This window comes from Ciconia boyciana, chromosome 7 (genome assembly GCF_034638445.1).
Source record: "Ciconia boyciana chromosome 7, ASM3463844v1, whole genome shotgun sequence".
NCBI classification, from domain to species: Eukaryota; Metazoa; Chordata; class Aves; order Ciconiiformes; family Ciconiidae; genus Ciconia; species Ciconia boyciana.
Window position 1 is genome coordinate 49,768,987 of NC_132940.1, and position 20,983 is coordinate 49,789,969.

The 20,983-nt window shown below is 39.3% G+C and overlaps 2 protein-coding genes across 9 annotated transcripts in view; one reads left to right on the forward strand and one right to left on the reverse strand.

Annotated features, from left to right (window-relative positions):
• Positions 1–18,185, forward strand: part of ATP1B3 (ATPase Na+/K+ transporting subunit beta 3) — a 53,103-nt gene extending 34,918 nt beyond the window's left edge. Inside the window, exon 7 of the mRNA XM_072866608.1 lies at positions 17,951–18,185. Coding sequence (XP_072722709.1) covers positions 17,951–18,076 — 126 coding nt within the window. The 3' untranslated portion in view covers positions 18,077–18,185. The remainder of the gene's footprint in view (positions 1–17,950) is intronic.
• The window catches only part of TFDP2 (transcription factor Dp-2), a 65,645-nt gene continuing 51,533 nt past the window's right edge, over positions 6,872–20,983 (reverse strand). For all 8 annotated transcript variants that reach the window (XM_072866600.1, XM_072866603.1, XM_072866605.1 and 5 more), the window contains 2 exons: positions 15,849–15,954; positions 6,872–14,935 (listed from right to left, as the gene is read on the reverse strand). In XM_072866600.1, the coding sequence (XP_072722701.1) occupies positions 14,752–14,935; positions 15,849–15,954 (290 nt within the window). In that variant the 3' untranslated portion in view covers positions 6,872–14,751. The remainder of the gene's footprint in view (positions 14,936–15,848; positions 15,955–20,983) is intronic.

A 20,983-nucleotide genomic window follows, 5' to 3' on the forward strand; every position in this document is an offset into this window, starting at 1 on the left:
AGCTAATTAAGATGTTCTGGGAACCATCTGAAACAACTAGTAGAAGTGTGATAAGAAGTACCCTCATGTGAACTATCCTCATTATAATACTAAAAGTCACACCCCTTGAGCTGGAGACCCCAGCCCAAGCAGAGACCCCTCACCTTTGAGCATGTGCAGAATATTAAAGTAGCACTGTAGCTTTAAGTTGAAATAAGAGAAATGTAGACCAATAGAAAACTGCTTTGTGTAATTACTTATGCATATGCGTAACTAGACTGTATAAATACTGTACCTATATAACCTAGCACCCATCTCTGGGCAGACATGAAATAAAATACCTCCGCCCTGTGTGTATACTGGCATCTTGCACACTGGGTAAACGACTCACACTTGTGGGGTAACAGTATCACCTTCAAAATGCTCATCAGTGTGCATTCTTTTTCCAGTGTGCGTGCATCCTGTACCCATGAAAACAGACTCGCTTGGTTAGCAATGTCTGTTGGCCCACTCTGTTTCTGTGCCCTTGCACCTCTTCACTACGTTGGGCAGCATCGAGAACGGTGCATGGGCCACTTACTTTCAGGTTTTGTATCTTTTAAGAGTCTGACCACTGGTAAGGGCCATCTTCTGCTTTTTTTTTTTTCTTCTTGCTACTGGTATTTTCATATTGTCTTTTTCTGGCACAAGTTTAATTAGTTGAATAGAAACAAGAAAACGCGTCCCAGTTTGGGGGATTATACCCATTAGCAATGAGAGTGGGGTATATTTGGCTGCAATTATCTTTTAGTGCAGTATATTTAACTGTGAACAGTTTATTAGTCATAAAATATACCACGTGATGGATGCATTTTTCCAAAGGTTTGAAATAGGGGTACTGCTCTATGAAATGAATGAATGAGACCAATGTCTGAGTCTGGCAACTTTGGACTCTGCAGTTATTTATGAAAAATCTTTGGCAACCAGAACTGCTTTATTCCCCAGAATTGTTGCATCTCTGGTGATACACCCATTTGTTATCACGCCAGTCACACATTTCCTATATTTAATTTCCTATATTTAAATAGATAAATAGATGGGTCAATATCAATCATCTCGGGAACACACACAATCATACAGTTACACAGACTGGAAGGATCCTCAGTTAATGTATGAACCTGATCAGGTCTCTGCAAGTGCAAAAGTTTCCGCCCCTCATTTGCTGCTCAGGGGCCAACAAATACTGATCTGATAAATTCTCTGATGTAGTTGACTCAGTCATTTGGCGATGGACCCTAGACAGAATAGACCTATCATTCAATCTTAACTTAATAGTCTTCATATATTGCCTGACGTCAGGAAACTGTAGGTAGGAGCTTGGCAGAACATGAATAAAGTTTGTAAGCCTAGAATGTTTCCAACTTGGCTTTAGTCGTGCTAATGAGATGATGAGAAAATATCAAAGGTGAGAAGGTTTGAAAGTAGTAATAACAATAAAAATCTTGGACTTACATCAGAATGGCTAGCCTGACTGCAAACAGCCAACAGCTGTATTCATTACATCTCATACAAAGTTATCTTATTAGCAATATGTATAGCAGCTTCTACAATTCAGTTAATTTACTATGACTAAGACTTAATTACTTTGTTATGGTAATGTGAAAATGTTATCTTAGTGTTAAGATGATGATAATTAAAAACAAAAAAGAGGTCTCCCCCAAAGGGTGTTTTGCAAGCACTGGATCTTTTTCCATCTTGAAGTTTTTTTCTGCAGATCCTCCAGAGCTGTTTGTATTTTTTAACTCTCCAATGCATTTAAAACAGCTAAGGTTTTTCACCTTTGGAGGTTCGCCACCCATTAGATCTAAGCGTTTAGTTGAATCACTTATTTTTTCCCCAGTTAATACCATATAGATTTCGCACACTTCCTGTATTCTCCCTGTCATGATTATTCTGTATTGCTCAATGGTATGTTCAGAACTTTGAAGTAGCCATTTTTTCTTCCTCATGGTGAGAGGCCACTCTTTATGGGAGTGGCTGCATGCATTTCATAAATCCAGTCAGGGAGTGCATACAAGGACTAATAGTTGGAGAAGTCCCAGGCACTGCTGTGGAAGGCTTTAAAAGGAGAATAGGTTAAAGCATCTGTCAGAAACTGTTGGGTTTTGGCCACTTTTTCTTAATTATTTTCTAATAAAAATAGTCTCTCCAATTCTAGCAGCTGAACACTGCTGACCTACGGCATCCTTCAAACTCTGGAATTTCCTACAAAAGTCCTAAAATAATTACAGCGGAGGCTTGTGATGGGGCTTGTTTTGGGTGTGGATCATGGCAGCCAGGCCACGCTGTCTCAACGCGTCAGGCCTTCAGCGCGGGTGCTGAGCCCCGCTGCAGGCAGTGACAGGAGGGGGCTCCTCTGGAGGGGGGTGCTCCTGCTCCGGTCCGTGCCAGCCGAAATCGCCTGGCGACAGGCACGCTCCATTCGTCGTGCAGCACGTCACTGCAGCTGGAGTCTGCTATTGCAGGCTGCCGTGAACTAGTGATTTTAAAAGGTTCAGTTAGGTGAAGAGGGGTTTCCAGTCAAGCTTTGCTAATGTCAAACTCTTCAAGAATGTTTATAAAAAGGTTGATTTAGCTTGTGTTTGCCTTCTGGTTCCGAGTCTATTTAAATCCTACGTAGGGACGGTTCTCCGCAAGTAAGACTTCTTTTTTTCTTTTGCTGCAAAACTCAGTACTGTGCACGGCGGTGGCAGCACTGGTGCTTCCCCAGGCAGCCTCACCGGGACTTAAGGAGACAGGGGACCGCACTGTAGCCTCCTCCACTGCCTCCTTCGTGTTGGTTTTTAACAGAAATTAAATTGGACTCGGAAAAATGTAAAAAGTATGTATTAAAAACACCGCCGCGTGCCCCTGCCCTCAGGCCGCTGGGCCGGGCGGGGGCCGGCGCTCCCACCGCACCGCCCCGCGCCTGCGAGCTGCCGGGCTCCGGCCCCTGCCCCGGCCAGGGCGGCTGGAGGGCGGCGCTGGCGCGCGCAGCGGCCGTTAGCCGTTGGGGGAGGGGGCGGGGGCCTCTCCAGAGCTGCCGGCCGGCCCGCCACGCCTGCCCGCGGGACGGAGGGAGGTAGCGCAGGTAACGGGGGCGGGGGGGAAAGGGACGGCTGCCCGCGCCGGGCCGGCGCCTCAGAAAAGGTGGGAGAGCGGCCGCAGAGCTGCACCCCCCGCGGTCAGCGCGGAGTGCCCGGCGGCAAGGGAGCTCAACGCCGCCTCGGTCGGCACGCCTGGGCTCCGAGGACGAGCGACCTCAGTCACACGGAGGGGCTGAGCAGGTGAAAGCCTGTGTGTATCTGGTAGAGCTGTGAAGAGGAGAAGGTGGTCCGTCGGTGGGTCCAGACGGTGCGGTGCGTCTGCGGTTCTCTGCAGGTGTGGGGAAGATATGCAAAATAAGTATAGCTGGGTGATACCGCAGGTGTGAAAAGTCCCGCAAAGTGCGACTTGGCTTTCTGGGAAATGAGCGCAAAAACAACTTTGGAAGCATTAAGACAGTGGCAGGTGGCATTACCTTGCACCGTATGTTTGGAGGACGATGTGGACGTCCTGTCTTCCGTAGGTCAACAGCCTGTTGTGCCTTTGTGTTTCTTTATTGTCATGGTAGGTCTGCCCAGAGTTCTCTGCTGGCAGAGCACGCTGTGCTGGACCTCGCTCTGCGAGGAGGGCAGGGAGTGCCTGCGAGCCGGCGTTCCCCGAGGTGGACAAGAGCTCGGTCATCCTCTTGTTGAAGAGCAGGCTGAGCTGCTCAGCATGTATGCCTCTATCACTGAAACAGGAACAAAACAGATGATAGAAGCAAGTATGGGAACTTGGCAAATGCAGGATATATCCTAAAGAGAAGGATATAGTTTTTTGGAAAGGAGAATAATATGGCTGTTCTGGTCATAACTTGCCATTCCACAACAGTAGATTTAAAGCAGAAGAACTGTCTTTTGACAAAATACATGAATGTGCAAACACTTCTTTTTCTGATGCTTAACTAAGGTGTGGCCTTAAAACATGCCGGCAACTGTGGAAGCTCCACTCCCCCCTCCCCTCCCAAAATAAAAATCTTACCTTTACCACAGAGAAGCTTTCTGTGGGGTGCAACATGGGCAATCACGTTGTGTGAGCTATTTGTGAGTTCACACCCTTCCTTACCTTGCAGTAACTTGTCCTTGTCCATGCCCTCAACCTAGTCATGTTACTGAGAGCTCTGAATGCTGTTTAATTTCAGTGTGGAAAGCCGGAGGCTTAAGTTGTACACAGGTAGATGCTAGGACATTTTCCCATCATCTGTGTGGTTTACGTATTTGAAATGGTTTTTTAACTCCTAAATGTGCCAAGAAATTTATGTCTTTGCAGTGCTTATTTATGAAAAATAACTATCTTGTTTGTGCCAGCAGCTGCTGTAAAAAGGTAGTCTGCTGCTTTTTACATAATATGGTATTAAACAGGATTTTTGTTGTTTAATATTTGAAAAATAATGTTCAATTAATAGCGATAGATTAATTAAATGTAATATTTGTGTATTGTCATTGCCGCATAACGCGGACTTTAATGTCAAGATGATGAAAGCTTGGGTTAGCACAGATCAGTTGAACCAAAGGAGTATTGGTTTCATGTATTCTAAAACAATGGTGCTTCCGTAACTCTGCCATTTTATAAGTCTGTTTGCAGTCTTATGCTGGAAGAACATAAACCCTTCTGTTTGCCAGTACTTCTTCCTTTTGATGTCATCTCATTGTTGCAGGCTTTTACATCACTTCCTGCTCAGCTGTGTCTGGGACAATGGTTTTCAGTTATGGTTCATGGATCTGCGAGTTCTCTGAATGACTGGTGAGGGATTCTCAACATGTAACAAAGTCAAGCCTGCAATCGGTTGTCTAGGTGGCAGCTTTAAGAACCAATGGGCAGGAATGCCAAACCTTCAACGACTTGTGTTTTTTCAGTATGACAGACTTGTTTTAACCATTGTGACAGATGAGAAGTACTGTTTATCCTGTGAAATATATAGGCAGTTTCTCTTGTTTTGTTACCCTTGAACAGTGGTTTCAGCAAGGAGACAATCCCAGTGAGGTTAGATTTTCAAGCCTTTTAAATGATCTACAGCAGGAGCAATGGAATAGGAATTCAGTATTAAGTAGGACCCTGAGAGCAAAGATCCATCATCCTTCAGGCAGACGAAGGACAGGCACACTGCAGTAAAGCTGAACTGTGTTCAGGAGCAACCTACACGAATCACACGCGGTCAGGGACAGTACTCGTGACAGTGGGCTTCCACAATGAAGTACTGTTCAAATTTATCTCCTATCCTACACTTGGGGTTGAGACAAAGTTTAATGAAGAATAAACCTACACAAATTTGGTGGTTTTATTTTTCTGGTTTCCCTGAATGTTTTGAGATCTTTTTGCTTTCTAACAGAATGTGTGTAATTCAGCAAAATACAAATTTAAAGACTACTTTTTTTTTAACCAAGGAAAAGATTTGTTGTTGTCTTAATGTTTCTGTTGTTATTGTTAGCACAGAGCACCTTAATGCTGCAGCAGTTACCATTGCTTGATTCCTTTTTTTAGAAAACATACAGATTTATGTGAAGAAAAATATAAAACAGTTTGTATGATGTTATCTTATTGGACAGTCAAAGAAATTCTAACCAAAATCATTTGCAATTTCAGAGCACCCTATTTGCAGACTTCTCCATTCTTGGAGAACCATGCCAAGTACTTCTTTCTTAGAAGAATAAAAGGGCTTTTATGCTTTAACACTTTCTCAGCCTCTGTGTTGGGTTCTTGGGGGTGAGATGCCCAGGTGAAAACACGGCCCAAAGAAATAAAGTACCTCACAACAAAACCCTGTCCTTTTAGAGTCTGTAGAGGAGAGTATTTATTCCAACCAGCTTCACCGTTAGTTTAATGTTCCAGAATCCTTCTAGTAGCAACTTATATAGCACTGACAAAAAAGGAGGTACAGATTTTTAGACTTTTTTTTTAAATAAGCAATATCTTTATTACTGATAAAGACTGTACCCTCTAATTTCTTCAGTTGTGTTTCTTGCCCATAAAAAACACGTGTTTTTAGCTAGTTATTTGGAGCTAACTGGAGTCTGCTAAATCTATTCATGAAAATGCCTTCCCAAATATGCCAACGCATTTTAAATGAAAGGAGTCTGTGCTAGAGTTTCTGTTTCTTACACAAGAATGAATTTACAGTTTTGCAAGTCTTTTCCTATTGTCTTTTAACCGTCACGTTCAGCTGGTTTGAGATTAAAAATATTAAGTCATGGGTCTTCTGTGCTTGTGGGGAAAAACAAGCACTGTGAAATTACTTGGCGTTTTTGTATTTGGTGGAGTTGGAAAACCAACACAGATGATGAAGAGGGACTGTATTTAATGCTCCCTAAATTCTTATCATTTAGATACTTGCTAACAAAATAGGGGGAAGGGGGCTGGAAGGATATATGGTCAGAGCCTATAGATGTTTGAAGAGTGTCCACAGGACAGAGGATTTAGCATGAGACACAAGGGTAGCACACAGAGTAGTGGAATAGAGCATGCTGAGGAGAACACTGTGAATTCCTTCCTAGCAGACTTGACTGTTAAATAGAAAGGCCTAACACTTTTAAGAAAACAGAATGAAAAAGTCTGTGTGAAATGTGCATTCAGTTTGATGTGGAAAATGATTAGCTGTTTCTGAGGCCTTCTCATAGGTATAGATTGTGTGCATGTCTTGACAAGATAGGGACAATAATACTCCTAAACATTTTGTGAGTTGTTTTGTCAAAATATAACAATTTCAGAAGTTGGGCATCTTACCCTGGACAATGACATACTAAGTTTCTCTGAATAGTAAACTAACCAATGAGGCTGCAATTGCTAGATTTTTTATATTTATTTTCAAAACACCAAAGGATGCAGTATTTCCTGGACATTAAATTGTAAAGTAGGAGGTTTACTTTTTTTTTTTTTTTAAACGATGTACACATACTGTCAACATTAACCTTGAGCAACTTTTTTCCACAATGTTTTTCTCAAAAACAAGCCTAATCCCATTGCCTTGAAATTCTTTTATTCAGTTCTTCTACAGTTAAGCTTTATGTTCCTGTTCACAGACAACTGGATGTTTTTCTCCAAAGCATACATAGTTTTCACTTCAGTCAGACTTGTCTGCTCCACACCCCCGTTTTGCAATGTACAATTCCCACTTGCAGCATTTTCAGTAAACATGGGATCAATTGAGTATACAGAAATAGCTTCTTCTATAAAATTTTCATTAAAAAAATAACAAGTTTTTATTTACAAAGTGTTTGCTACTACAAAGTAATATTTCCTATTGGTTCAAATATACTATTTGCTAATGCCAGTGTTCCTATTAGGAAAGTAAAACTTCGTATATGCCTTTTTCTTTATATCTTTGTCAGTGTTTAAAGCACGTATAATACTACCACATTCTTCTTTATGCTACTCCTAGCCATGTACAATGTGGTAGTAGAAATTAACACTATTTGATCAGGACAAAAAAATCAGCATAGCTTAATAGCAGTCTTTCTGCAAAAATAAAACTTTATAATTTAAAGGTATTTGGAAAGAAAGTTATGGAGAATTCAAAAATATGCAGCAAACTGTTTAAAAGATGAATGGGCAATTTAGTCTTTCCCGAAGACACAGGAGTTCAGCACAAGAAAAGGGAGAAACATTTCTGCCAAAGTGTTTGTGTGACACTTTATGCCCAGACGTATGTTGGGGGAGGGTGAGAGTAAGATGAGTGGATTACAAAATTAATTAAAACTTCAAGTCCCATATAGTTAGCATCCTCATAAATTGGATTTATCAGTGCTTCTTCTCTTCCCATCCACCATGTTTACAAGCCCGCCTTCGAGCTCAGCACTGAAAGAGGTCATGAAATAGCTTTGTCTTTTAGAAATAGCTTTTTTTTTTTTTTTTTTTTTTTTAAAAAAGGTCATATTTCATTTAAAAGTTAATGGACTTTCAAGTGGTTTCTGCATTTGAAACATAAAAAGGAAGTGTCTCTACAACTTACTTCCATGTAGAATATAGTAGATATTAAAAAGTGCTACTGTAACAGGGGGATGGATGGCCCTGCCTTTTGTATCCCATACTGCATGTTGCAGCGGCTCCGTAACATTGGTTGATGTGTACGTCAGCACTGACTCATTGCCAAGGGATTGATCTATTGCCAGATCATCCAAGAAGTGCCAACAGACATGTACTGTTATAAAAACTGTGCCTGTACTTGTTGGCTAGTTACTCCTGATGCGATGGAGGATATGCCAAGACAGGTTGGTGCCTTGGTCCCAGGGCATTATTTGCAGTCAGGATCTGAGGAACGAGGGTGAACTCATATCCTAGTTCTTACACATTTGTTCAAAGTAGGATTAATTTTTTTCACAGTAGGTGCTTGTGAGATACAGTGTCATAACATTTGCATATACTTCTCTGAAGTATTTTTCATATATACAGCCTGGTGTTAGAGACAAGGGGATGTGCCAGAGACTTGTGTGATGGGTTCTGATTCAGCTGGCGTTTTCCTAGGGAAATTCTGGGAGACCCACTTAATCCCTGCACTAGTGCAAGCAAATCTACTAATTGTTAAAGTTGCATTAGAGATTTAACAAACCCACCAAAAAAATGGGAGACTGATTTTGTGGACTTAACCTTTTCTGGTCAATGTTTTAACTTTTGTGGCCATTCAGAATAATTGTAGGTGACCTTAAAATTTCAGTGGGAAGGGCTATGGCTATGTGGTGTTTTTTTCTTCTTTGACTGCCTTGCTCTTACGGGTGTGCCATTGCTGCTTCATGGAAGGCACAAGAATCAGACAGTGCTAGCGATTAATTTCTCTGTTTCACTCAGCCTGGATAATGAGAATAGGCTAAAAACAGGTCACTGTTAAAGACTCATTTTGTCTTGGAAAAAGTTTCCTATATACTGCATAGATGAGTGTGATTTACATCTACAACTGGATTTAAATTTTACATAGCTGTTTCCTGCTATCCCATGGTGTTCATATATCTAAAGCGCCTACGCCTGGAGAGCATTAAGTATTTAAGAATGGCATTCAGAGAAGTCAGAACATTAAGTGATTGCCGCTTATTCTAGCCGATACAGAATACTAAGAAGAGATGCAAGTCTGGGCTACTGGGAGGTTCCTGTATCTGCTTGGAATTATCATGGCCCTCCTACAGATACTGATCTGATCCACGTCAGCCTGCTTTGCTTATTGGAGAGAGGAAAAATTAAGTTATTAATTTGCTCCATATTGTTCCTAAGTAAGTGAGAGGCTTTCTCCTGAGATTTGGATGGTTAGATCTCAGACGTTTCTTCTGCCCGATTTTGTGCAAGGATTTTTGGTGTCCTGCAGCTTAGGTGGATATCCTAAATGCTGGTTTCTTGGGTACTGTCAGAAAGTTATAAACAGAAAGAAAACATTTTGGTTTTGGCTGATCTTTGGGGTAGGCCAGACAAGGTAGGAGTATTAAAGATGTAGAATGAGTATGCACTCTCTAAACAGCTGCGATAAACAGCCCCTTCAGTTGTTACTGTTGGACTGCTTTTATGAGCACTCCCTCACCTGTCAGTACCAGCTGGGTTAGGTATCCATGGATGCCAACTCAGGTAATGAGATTGAAGGAGCTAGGAATTACTTGTGTGAGCAGCTCTAGTGCCACTTGAAAGGATGGTAATACTTAGCAGAGGGAATGAACAGCTGGGAGTAATGTTGATTGTGGGGATTTTTTTGGCAATATACCTGGGTCCAGGTGAGAACAGTTGCTCACAGCCTCTTAAAAACACTCGCTGGACTAAATTCTAACAGTTAAATAGGAAAGAGATAATCTGATCTGGGAACTTGGTTAAGTCTAAGGAATGAGCGTTTCAGGATGTTTCATGGTATCAGGATTTGGTTATGTGAACACCTGCCAGCAGAAAATTAAGTAGAGCTGTTAACATGCTTGCAAGGGTAGGGGTGCGATAATCAGAAATTACAAATGATTTATTGGCATATTACTTGTAGACATAGGTCAGAATTCAAGAAGTGGCATATTTTAAAACCCAAAAACTCAGTAAACAGGCCAGTGGTCCTTAGCCTCTTTGTTCCTCAGTAATGCTGCAGTAGGCACCGTTTCCCAGTGCTGAAGGTTGAGATGCCTTTAGCTGTAAAATATACTAGGCCTTGGAGTAACTCAACTGCAGCATTTCTTTCTTTAAAATTAAGCTTGTAGTAAGCAGAAGGACATCACCTCAAAGTATGACTATTACTAGAATTTTTTAAATCAAAAATTAAAAAAGCTCAGATAGTCTTTTCCCAGCTTCATTATATCTGGTTATTTAAAATACTTATGTTCCTGAGAGACTCTTGTAATGAAAAGAATGTAACAAAATTAGGTGGGTCAGTCAGAAGAGAACTTGTTTTGGTTTGTTCTATACTATATACTATACCCTGTGGTTACTAGCTTTTGTTTTTAAATGAATCCAAAACCCAAATGTCTTTAATTCACTAAAAGGAAAGTCTTCTCGATAAACTGCCTGGATTATTTTCAGCTGAAAAGAGCCAGTTAATTATAAAAATTAGTATTTCCCAGTGTTCAAATGTGATTGCATTTCAGCCATGCTCTTGAATTAAGATGGTGGATATGGTCAGAAGAAAGAGCACTTGACATTTAAAACCTTAACTGTGGAATTCCAAATTCAAGCATCATTTTATGTATGAACTTGAGGGTTTTGTTTTTCTTCAAAAAAAAAAGGATTAAAATTTGGTTATTGGGCCTTTTTACATAGTGTTACTTCAGGCTGACTTAGTTGATCAGCACCAGGCCCTCTGTGGGTATTCTGTGTACTCAGCAATTTCCAGCAGCTCAAAAGGATTAGGAGTATTTGCAAGCTAAACAAAACCCTTAACCAAAATGGAAATATCTACAGTGTGGCTTGTACTAGGTTTAATGAAGTTAGTTAAAATCATACCTTCAGTTAAACTGGTATCATTTGCTTTAGTCTTTACTTAAATATACACACTTTCTTAGATTAGGTGGATTGTTGCCATTAATTCCAGTGTTGAAATGAGAAGACTGGCACACCTTAATACAATTTGAAAAACCAAAATCCACAAACATTATGCCAGAGTTCCACATAATAGAAAGATGCTGTCTCCCACTCATTTTTTTTCATCTAGTTTGTGGTGCTGACAAGTTTTTCTAAGTCAAATTTAGATTTTTTTCAAGCACCATAAAGTAAGTCCAGAAATAAAGCTGTTTACTGCAATATATATAAAAGCATTTACACACAGCATTGTATTGCTTGCAGCCAAGTGCCTTCTGAATGTATAACCAAGAAATAGTATTCCAAGACACAGAAACATGCCATGCATGACAATTTAAATGTTAACTTTGTCTAGAGATACCATCTAGTACCAGTTGCTACTTGTTTCATACCAATGGATGTCAAGGGTATTGCAGGAGACAGGAGAGGATGATGGTAACTGAATAGAAAATGGGAAAACCAGTCTTGCTAATGACTGTTTTGTTCTGGACAGTATCTGCTGCTGGCTTTCAGAGGGAGGGAAGGCCTGCATGTTGAAGCAACTGAGCACAACTACTGCCATTAGCTTATTGGGAGCTGTGGGGTTGCTTAATATTCTCAGTCTCCTTGTTACTCGTAATTGCTCAGAGCTCAATTCAGATGCAACAGCTGCATTTTGTGAGGTCCTGCATTTACCTGTTTTGTTTTAGGTTTTTTTATGTGTGTGGGTTTTTAAAATGTCAGCTAAGATCAACAAGAATGATTGAAAGGCTTGCCTGTGATCATACATGAGTGACTACGGCTCGATAAGGCCCACAATTCTCCTAGTTCCCAGACTGTAGTGTAATCACAAGACCGCAGTGCTTTAGTTGAACTTCATCCTCAACTGGAACTTGGCACAAAGAATCCCAAGGAAAGAATTTCCTTTTGAAGTATCTTCTAAATGTTCTAACTTGTTTTGTCCTTTGTATTCAACTAGTTCAGGAAAAATTACTTTTAAAGTCTTGGTTCAACTGTCTAAATAAATGTTATGTGCTCCTGGACTTTTTCTTTTTCTTTTTTTTAAGTTGATAGCTTGAAGTTTGCCAGAAAGCAAGTACCTGTGCAGTCTGCTGCTTTGAAGGACATGGACATCAATGGAAGGAAGATAACACTGAAGATCTTCCTCCTGTAAAGCACAAACTGACTGCTAATAAAATACATTCCATTTCTGGGCAGGAAGCATTTTTTGGCCAGGTTCTTATAGTTCAAAGTGCTCCTCTTTAGCAATTGTTTAGTGTTTTGCTGGCTTTTCTTTTTACACAGATCTTGAGTGGGAAATGTGAATAAAGTGTAAAGTTAAATGTGCCCCTAATGTATTGGGGAGGGGGGAATAATAACTTTAGGAAATGTTCCCCTCTTAAAGAGTTCCTTAGGATCCTGCATGTATCAGGTACCTTTGATCTGCCCTCTCCAATGAAAGCTGACTGACAGTTTTTGAAAAAACAATGGGTTTTTAAGAATAAAAGCAATTATCTGTTTAAATGAAATGTCATTCATGAAGCTGACAATTCCATAGTAATATGCCTGGAGTGTCTGTTACCTTATCCTCCTCTTATTTCAAGAGTGAGCCACTTCAACCAAGTGCATTGACTCTCTCAGCAAGAATGTTATTTTGTATTTGTAAAGCTTGTCTTCATATAGAGGTAGTGTTACAGATTTGGTTGAAGTGAGGTGGTGTAAATCCCTGTCTCCTGTTGCCTGTGAGCCATGAGGACAGTCTTAACAGTCTTGCCCAGAGGGTGAATAACATGGTAGGCATATGAGAATTCTTTTAATTTGTGCATTTGCAACTAATTTGTGTAAGCTAGATAGCTCTACTTGCTCAGTCAAGAGCTATACCTAAATAATGGTGCCGCCCTAACTGCCCCTCAAATGCAGGAGTTCCAGCTATCTGTGAAAAGTTTATAAGTTTTTAATGCAAACATGCAGGTGTGCTTGTATGCTCCTCACTGTTTCTCCTGTCCTGTATGTACGTAGTCATGTGCTAACTGCTGTACAACAGCCAGGGAGCTTTTTAGCTGGAGCCTCAGTTTATCTCACTAGCTCAGGCTTGGTACTTTTGGATCTCATTGGCTTGAGTGCAGGTTTGTCTGTAAAGGATCAGGTGGACATACCCCACACTGTGCTAGCGTAATGGTCATGGCAGTCCAGGGATACAGTTTGCTGCTATTGCTCAAGCAAAGAACAGTATGACAAGCTGCCTAATCTCGTAACGAAATAACAGAGCCAACGTTGTTGAGCTCTGACAGCTAATACACTGGTACTTAGAAACAGGTCAACTATTTACACACAGTATAAAAACTAAAAAGAAGTAACGCTATTTTAAACTGAATTTACCTCATTAAAAATAGTTAACTTTGAGACTAGTTAAAATATTGGATGTTAGAACGCCATGGGAAGAGTACATCTACAGTGTATTTTGCTCTGTTATTCAAGTTTTTATTTTAAAAAGGTCTTTATGATTGCATGTGATGATAACTACAGAACACAGAGCCTCCTGTAGCAAGTCTAATTTAACAGTTCAAATGGGATTCACGTTGTGTAATTTTATCCACAAACTATTTTAAGAACTGGTTCAATACTACGATTTTTCAAAGGCGCATCAAGGCGAGTGCAACAGAAGTTCATTTTAAGAAAGTTAGTCTATCATAATCCAAGCTGACTAGAATACAAAACATGAAATTATGTATTGTTGAAATTTAATTTTTTTCCCCAAGAACCTCAACCTATGACTTTAAAAGTTATGTGACCTGCCCACCCTGCATTTGAAAATACTGTCTTGAAAACATGCTGCCTGAGATCCTTAACATAGAGGACTTTTTTAAAAAAACCAACACATGCTATAAAATCAAAGGGATTATAAAGTTAGAATAGTAAAGGAGAAGCTATACTGGATACACCACAATCTAGAAATACAATTTTTAAACTTTTTTTCCTTGAAAAAAGCTGGTGCAGACAATACTGCTGTTTTTATCCTGACTGTTTAATAATGGCTAAGAATAATCACTTATTTATAATAAATTAGGTCTGCAGTATAAATGAACATATGAACCTTTTAAAAGAGACATACTATTGTTACTTTTAGAGTATCTAAAATGGATTTAAACTATTTCAAGATTCATTTAATCACTTGCAATTTATATTACTTTAAGAATCTTCTATACAGCAAGTTGAACAGAAAAAAGCAAACATTCTAACAGCCCCCTTTCCCTAGAACAATTTTCATATAAGATAGTTTTAAATAGCTATTTTAGCGCATTCGCGTGCGCTCTCTCTCCCCCTTTTTCTAAAGGTAGCACGGCCAAAAGACAATGCAAGAACTGGCATTTGTTGACCAACTCTGTTTTCTTCTCCATCTGGTAAAGATAAGGGGAAGACAGAGACTTGAGACAGAATGTCCCCAAATGGAAAATGTGAACTTGATGTTTACTTTGCCAAATCTCCAGGGACTTTGTTCTTTTCCTTGGTTATAGTTGATAAAAAACAGTTTGTTCTGTGTCTGCATGTCACTCTGTGTTCAGTTGCAAGAAGTTTTAAATTTCAGCTGTGGATGAATGTGTTTTGAAGCCTCCATTTTGCTTCACTGAACACAGTGCAAACCAAGGCAAGAAACTTAAGTAAAATCCAAACAGGAGCTCCCATTAAGAATATTTATGAGCAGCATTTTGTATATTCCATTTTCTACTGTCCTTATTCTGGAGAGGAAGAATCCTCATCTTCATCCTCTTCATCTTCATCATTGAATGAGCATGGAGTTTCTCCCCGTGATTCAGAGTAGCGTGATGCTGCACTGCTGGACTGTTGACTGCTAGGGGCAAGAAACTGCCCAGTTGCTAAGGCCACTTCAGCGTCCAAACACAACCCTGGATTCTCACTATCAAAATAACAGAAATGTCAAAATTTAGAGGATTTCTCATGAAGTTTTAAGCTTTCTTTTTGGCCTCAGCTTTTCCTTTCATTAAAGAAATGCTACTAACAAGGAAAAATCCAAAAGCTTTAGATTTAACACAGCTAATAGTTATGAAAACTGCTAAAATATGGGGAAGTCGCATAAAAAAAATTATTGGGTGGCTTTTTTTTCATAACCAACTAGTAGAATTGCTCAAGCCAAAGAAAACTTAAAGAATAAATCCATCACAGTTTTGTCAATACACAGAAATGTTTGCAATATGAAATTAAGCTATTAAATGCCATGAGAAAGAACCTGTTCCAGAATAATGCCTCTGTCCATTTTTTAAGGTACAGGTAACTGCCCAAGAAAAGTATGGTTGTTGAGGTGTTTTTTGGATTGGGGTGGTGGTGGTGGTTGTTTTTTGTTTGTTTGGTTGGTTTTTAATTTAAGATTATTATTAGACTGTGTGGACTAAACTTCGTTCATGAGAGCTTAAGCAGTAGTGCATTTAGACACCAAACGTTCCTTTGTAGTATCTTCAGAAGTATTATCAGGCTTTTTTTCACACATAATTACCTATTTGTAGTCCATGCCCAGGCAGGAATTTAAGGTTAATCAGGAAAACTCTGTCCTTATAATAAGGGCTTAGAAGTGATTCTATTCTTTTGAAACATAGATACAAAATAGCTAGCATGTTCAAAATTCAAAGCATGTTGATTTGACCTTTCAAATACAATTATCAAGGAAGACAAAATAAGAGACTTTTTCACAATCAAAAATCAACCATAATAGAAAACATCTCATTTCCTGCATGTAAATGGTATGAAATAGTGAGGTTACTGAAAGTACCACCAGCATATATCGCTATCCTTGAATAAAAAATGATTTTATTTACCTTGATTTAGCATCAGAAGTGCCTCCTGCTACCTCTAAATGTGAAACTGTTTGTGCTGAACTTGAAAGTAACCCTTGGTTTATCCATGAAAATCCTGCAGACATATCTAGAAGAAAGCATAATTGTATTTATGATAGTTACTTAAATTTTTTCTTCCTTTTACAATCTTAAACTTTGCATTCTCTTTGCAGTTAGGATTCCTTAGTTTAGAAAAGAAGGTACCAGTAGCTCAAATTGATTTTATACTGTAGATGTGTCCTGTTTAATGAAGATGAAATTTTATATACATATATATATATACACACCCCCCCCAGTGTTTGTGGATGCACTCAAGCCTTGCAATCCCTCACACTCAGAACTGTGGTTATTTCTATGAAGCTTTTCCCTCTGCCTGAAGATAATTCACACTGCAGATGACCCTGACTAGTAGCTGTATGCAATTGCAGGTACCTGAAATAGTTTTGGAGTCCTTCATGGAAACTTACTGCTACAGATTGAGCCTATCAAATGCCCCAACAGCTCTAAGTGCCTTTCCTGTTGCTCTTGGTGAAGGTATAAATGGAACTGTACTTGTCAGGATTGGAGATACTGCAATGAAGCCACCAAGGCAGTATACATTTCAGTCGTGCGTGTTCTGATGGCCAAAGGGAGTTTCATCTTGGGGGTCTCATAGCTGGCTGTAATACAGCCTCCTAATCCATTCTGACACTGAATAGAGATGGCAATCAGCTGTGGACATGAACAGACCATGTCAAAGGTCTTGTGCCAAGAATATGAAAGAGAGAGCCTGTGTACACTGCATGTGTGATGTGTAAATCAGTCTCCTCCCTAGGGATGGGTAGGAAATTTTAGGATTAAAATGGTCTTGCAATAGTGCTGAATTCCTTGAGGTAATTTGTTAAATGCCCTCTGAGGGACATGAATGGGTTACTTACGACGTTCATAGTACTTATTTGCTAATTCCCTAACAAATAATGCCTGTCAGTTTTTTCCAGTTACGCACATTTCTGCCAAGCAAATCAGGAAAACAAGTCCATTGACCCAATTACACTTATGGGATTTTTTTTTGGGGGGGGGGGTTGGGGGGGATTGTTTGTAATTTGTTTCTTAGATAAGGTGTTTCTGTTAACCTACCCAAAGTCCATCTCAACACAAAGTTAAAATAAAGTTATATCAGGACTGTCTAGTTCTTTTTTCATGGTGCCTGCCTGTGGTTCCAGCTGGATGCATTAAACCAGGAGTTACAGTCCTTACTATTATTTTCTATGCCTAAGCAAACCTCTGTTCTGTACAGCACCATGGCAGTAAAATGGGATTGTACTACTTGTATTTTATCTAGAATTGTTCTATAATAGCAGATAAGAGGAGTAATTAAATGTGTTTGTTACATACGCTTTCTCATTTGTCCGTGTTCTTGTTAAGCTTTGGCTCTGTAAGATTTGAGTTTACTGCCTAGCAGAGGGACTGTTTTAAGCAGGTTGTCCCAGACATGTAAATTGGCTCACCATCCACTGGGATTCACAGGCTACCTTGTTTTGTGCTGTGGAGACTTGTTAGCAGTGAAGTATTTAAATGACACGTTACAAAGCAAGGCTAGGAAGGTTGATGTTCTTGCCAGCAGAGTCTTTGGAACATGACAGAAAACATGAGTAAATGGCAGCTTTACGGTGATCTGTGAGGACGGAATAGATGAGAATAGTTGAATATGGACATAACTGGATGGCTTTTATTAAGATTGCCCTAAATGCAGGTTCGTTTTTACAGAGAACATGTTCTGACAGTCTCCTCCTGTCTTTGCAGGAGGAGGCTGAACCATTTGGAATGACTGCATTGTAGATTAATAAAGTGGATTAAAGATTATCACGGTGTTGTTTCCTGGTCTTTTGAAGGGGTGTACCTGTGTGTACATGCTTAATATTCCAGAAGAATAACAAGTCACTGCTAGTAGTCTTGTGTTTTATTAACAGCTAGTTAACTTTTCTTTTTGAAGAGCAAAGTGAAGGAAAGTATGGATTTTACACATAAGGCAGAAAGAAGGGTCATAGATGCATATCCCTGCCTTGCACTTTCATTACCTCATATTTCTAAATTCTGTTTTCCAGTGGGCTCTGAGGAGCCGGGGGAAGAAGAAGTTTGTGAAAGATGGGGAGTTTAAGAAGCCATTTCCTGTCTGGAAAGGACTGTCAAAACAGAAGTCTGCCTACAATGAGAAGAGTTACTACTCCTAGCAGAGTAGATGAATTACTAATATCTACACTTATGAACCACAGAAAGCAGCTTGGAAAAAACTTCCCAAGGTGGTACAGTCCAATCTAAGAGTGGCATCCTTATTATGAACTAGGCATATCTTGCAGGAGATATACTTGGTAGAAATTTGTACTTTAGATGAGAAGGCTCTAAAGGAATACCCTCAGTAGCCTTTAGTAATTAATGCAAAAGTAAAAGTGCTGCATAGGATTATTGTTGATAGCCGAACATGTTCTTTCATTCAGTTCCAACTCCAGCCCATTTTCCAGTCAAGGCTTGTTATGCAGGTAGATGGCAGAGCACTTCTTCATGCAGCGAAGAACTAGAGAAGAGTTGTAATCTAGAGGTCCTAAACTGCACCACTCTCTCTGCCCACTGCCTTAGTGGCATACATACAAGTGGGATGGTGTTACCACAACTATTAGTGCCTCAGAATTTTTATTTCCTGCCTTTTTTAATATGTAGTCTCCTTTCTAGGAGTGAGGACTCGACTGACAAAGGCAGGCCTTGGTTTTGCATTAACTGCCCATAGTATATGCAGGGCTTAAAAGGCAGAGGATGTTACTTTGGATATGGTTCTACAAGAGTTTATGCTTGTCTCAATCAGTGGCATCTTTCTGTTCATCCAGCAATCTCGCTCCCTCTTTTACACCTGAACTGTTCTGGTTTGAGCCCTTAGCTAGATAGTTCTACACGCTAAATTGTCAGAAACTCCTCTGTCAGATAAAAAACTTGCAGTTTAGTACCCTGAACCAGCTCACGAAGAGGGCAGAGGAAAGTAACTGTGTCAAAATGAAGAAATGGTCAGCAATGTGTAATTAGGATCGTGACCCTGGGATGCCATCTTAAGCTGGTGCAAGCGTCATGCTAGAAATAATGTTGCTCCATCCATAGTAAGAAGCTGGCAAGTATTGTGGTTGTAGTGCAGTCTGTTGTATGTCCATCACTTTTTCTGGATTACTGACTTAGCTAAAGCAACACTTTGGTGTTAACTTTTATGGTTAAGCTGCTGTACCCTCTACTCTTGCTCCCTTTTGGGAAACTAGAAAAAGTAAGGTCAAATCATGTCAGTTTTAGAAGTCTGCATCAATTATGACAATCAAGCAACAGAAAAGTGTGTTACAAATGTAATTTAAGATATACATAATATTTTTCTTTATGGTGTTAATATGCCTTAGCTTCTGCTGATTTCAATTGCAGTCTGACACCTGAGGATCATACCAATGTAGTGCTTAAAATACGTATTAAAAACATTTTAGCAACACTTTTTTGCTAAAACATCATGAAACCTATAGAAAACCTAGAAGACAGTACTTTTATCAAATTAGGGCACTTGAAGAATGGCTAAAACACATGATCCTCCTGCAAAGAAAATACACTGATACGGTTTTGATGCACGCAACATCAGTTCAGCAGTTCCAAGCAAATTATTTGCCATGTTTAACGCAACTAGAAGTTACTTTTTGTTTTAAAGCTGAGATGGTCCAAGTTTTTTTGTTAATCTTAAGTATCTTTCATTGAACTGGTTTAGACTTGGATTCTTCCAACTGTTTCTCCAGTCCTATTAGCAAGCATTACAATACAAACTATTGTTAGTGTTTGGAAGTCAGTAGTTATCTGAAAAAAAGATGACCAGGCTAAGGTCAAACTAACATTGTACAGGAAATTACTTACCTACTTAGACATATTACAACAGGACTGGTTTCTACAGCAGTTGAGTTCATGGAGTCAGCTAGTGTGGGAGAACTTTGATCTTGATTGTAATAAATTTACTCAGTGAATAAATAAGAGACCTTGATTTGCTTTTCTTGTATAGTAGTAATTGAAGCCAATGTACTTAAAAGTGCCATCATGAGCGCTATGGAAGTAACCATGAATTCTAAAAACCAGTGACGAGCCTTCCATTTTACCACTCTTGCAGTGTAAGAAACAATGTTTAAAGACTGCTAAGGTTAAAATGGGAAGTTATACTTAACTGAAAATATGTCATCAGGCAAATGCTGGCTTTTAAAGCATTGTGCAAAACATTTAAATCTGTTCCCCTTATTTGCCAGTTACTGCCATTAGAAACCTCTACTATGCAATTCATACTCTTAACTGTAGGTTTGTGTTGTGGAATTAAGTAGCAAGCAACAGACAGAAGAAACCTTTAAAATAAATGAACATGCTGTAGTAACAACACTTCTGGACTAATTTTTTCAGAAGCTGAAACAGCTGAATGTAACCCATGTCTGAAAAGTACATTACGTGCCTCAATGCATTTTGAGTAAAAAATAAAAGCAATACATTTCTTACGATTAAAATTCTAGATAGGTTTCTGGCTGCTGGTCTGCTACTACAGAAATAACCCTAATCACAACATTCTTTAAGAATATGCTATCTTAGAACCTGTTTTTTTCTGTTTAGTTCCTTTGAAACAGAGTACTAATTATTTCTCACTTGCACAGGAACATCACGGTTGTTTTGCCTTTAATGCTTTCAATAAAAAACCCTGCCAGCAGTACATTGGTGTGACTGAATTTTTTTCAAAAGAAACTCAAATGAACTACTAATCGCTAGTTTAGACATGTCATTTTATTGCTTAATCTTTAAAAGCTGGTTTTGCTCAGTAAATAGTGTAACAACACAGGTTTTTTTGCAAATGTAAAGACATCCTATTCTCTGAAGATAAATTAATGCAGGTTTAAAATGAAATAGAAGTTTTAGTTTGCTCCTCAATACATGGGAGCAATTAAGTAACTTGAAGACTGCAACAATATTAAAAGATGTGGGTTCTGCTCCTTTCCCCTTTTTTACACTGGTGGTAAATCATGTGGTAAATATTTTTTAGTTGAATGAGCCTGCAAGGAACAAATGAAGATGTCTTTCAACTTCTCTTTTTGGCAGCA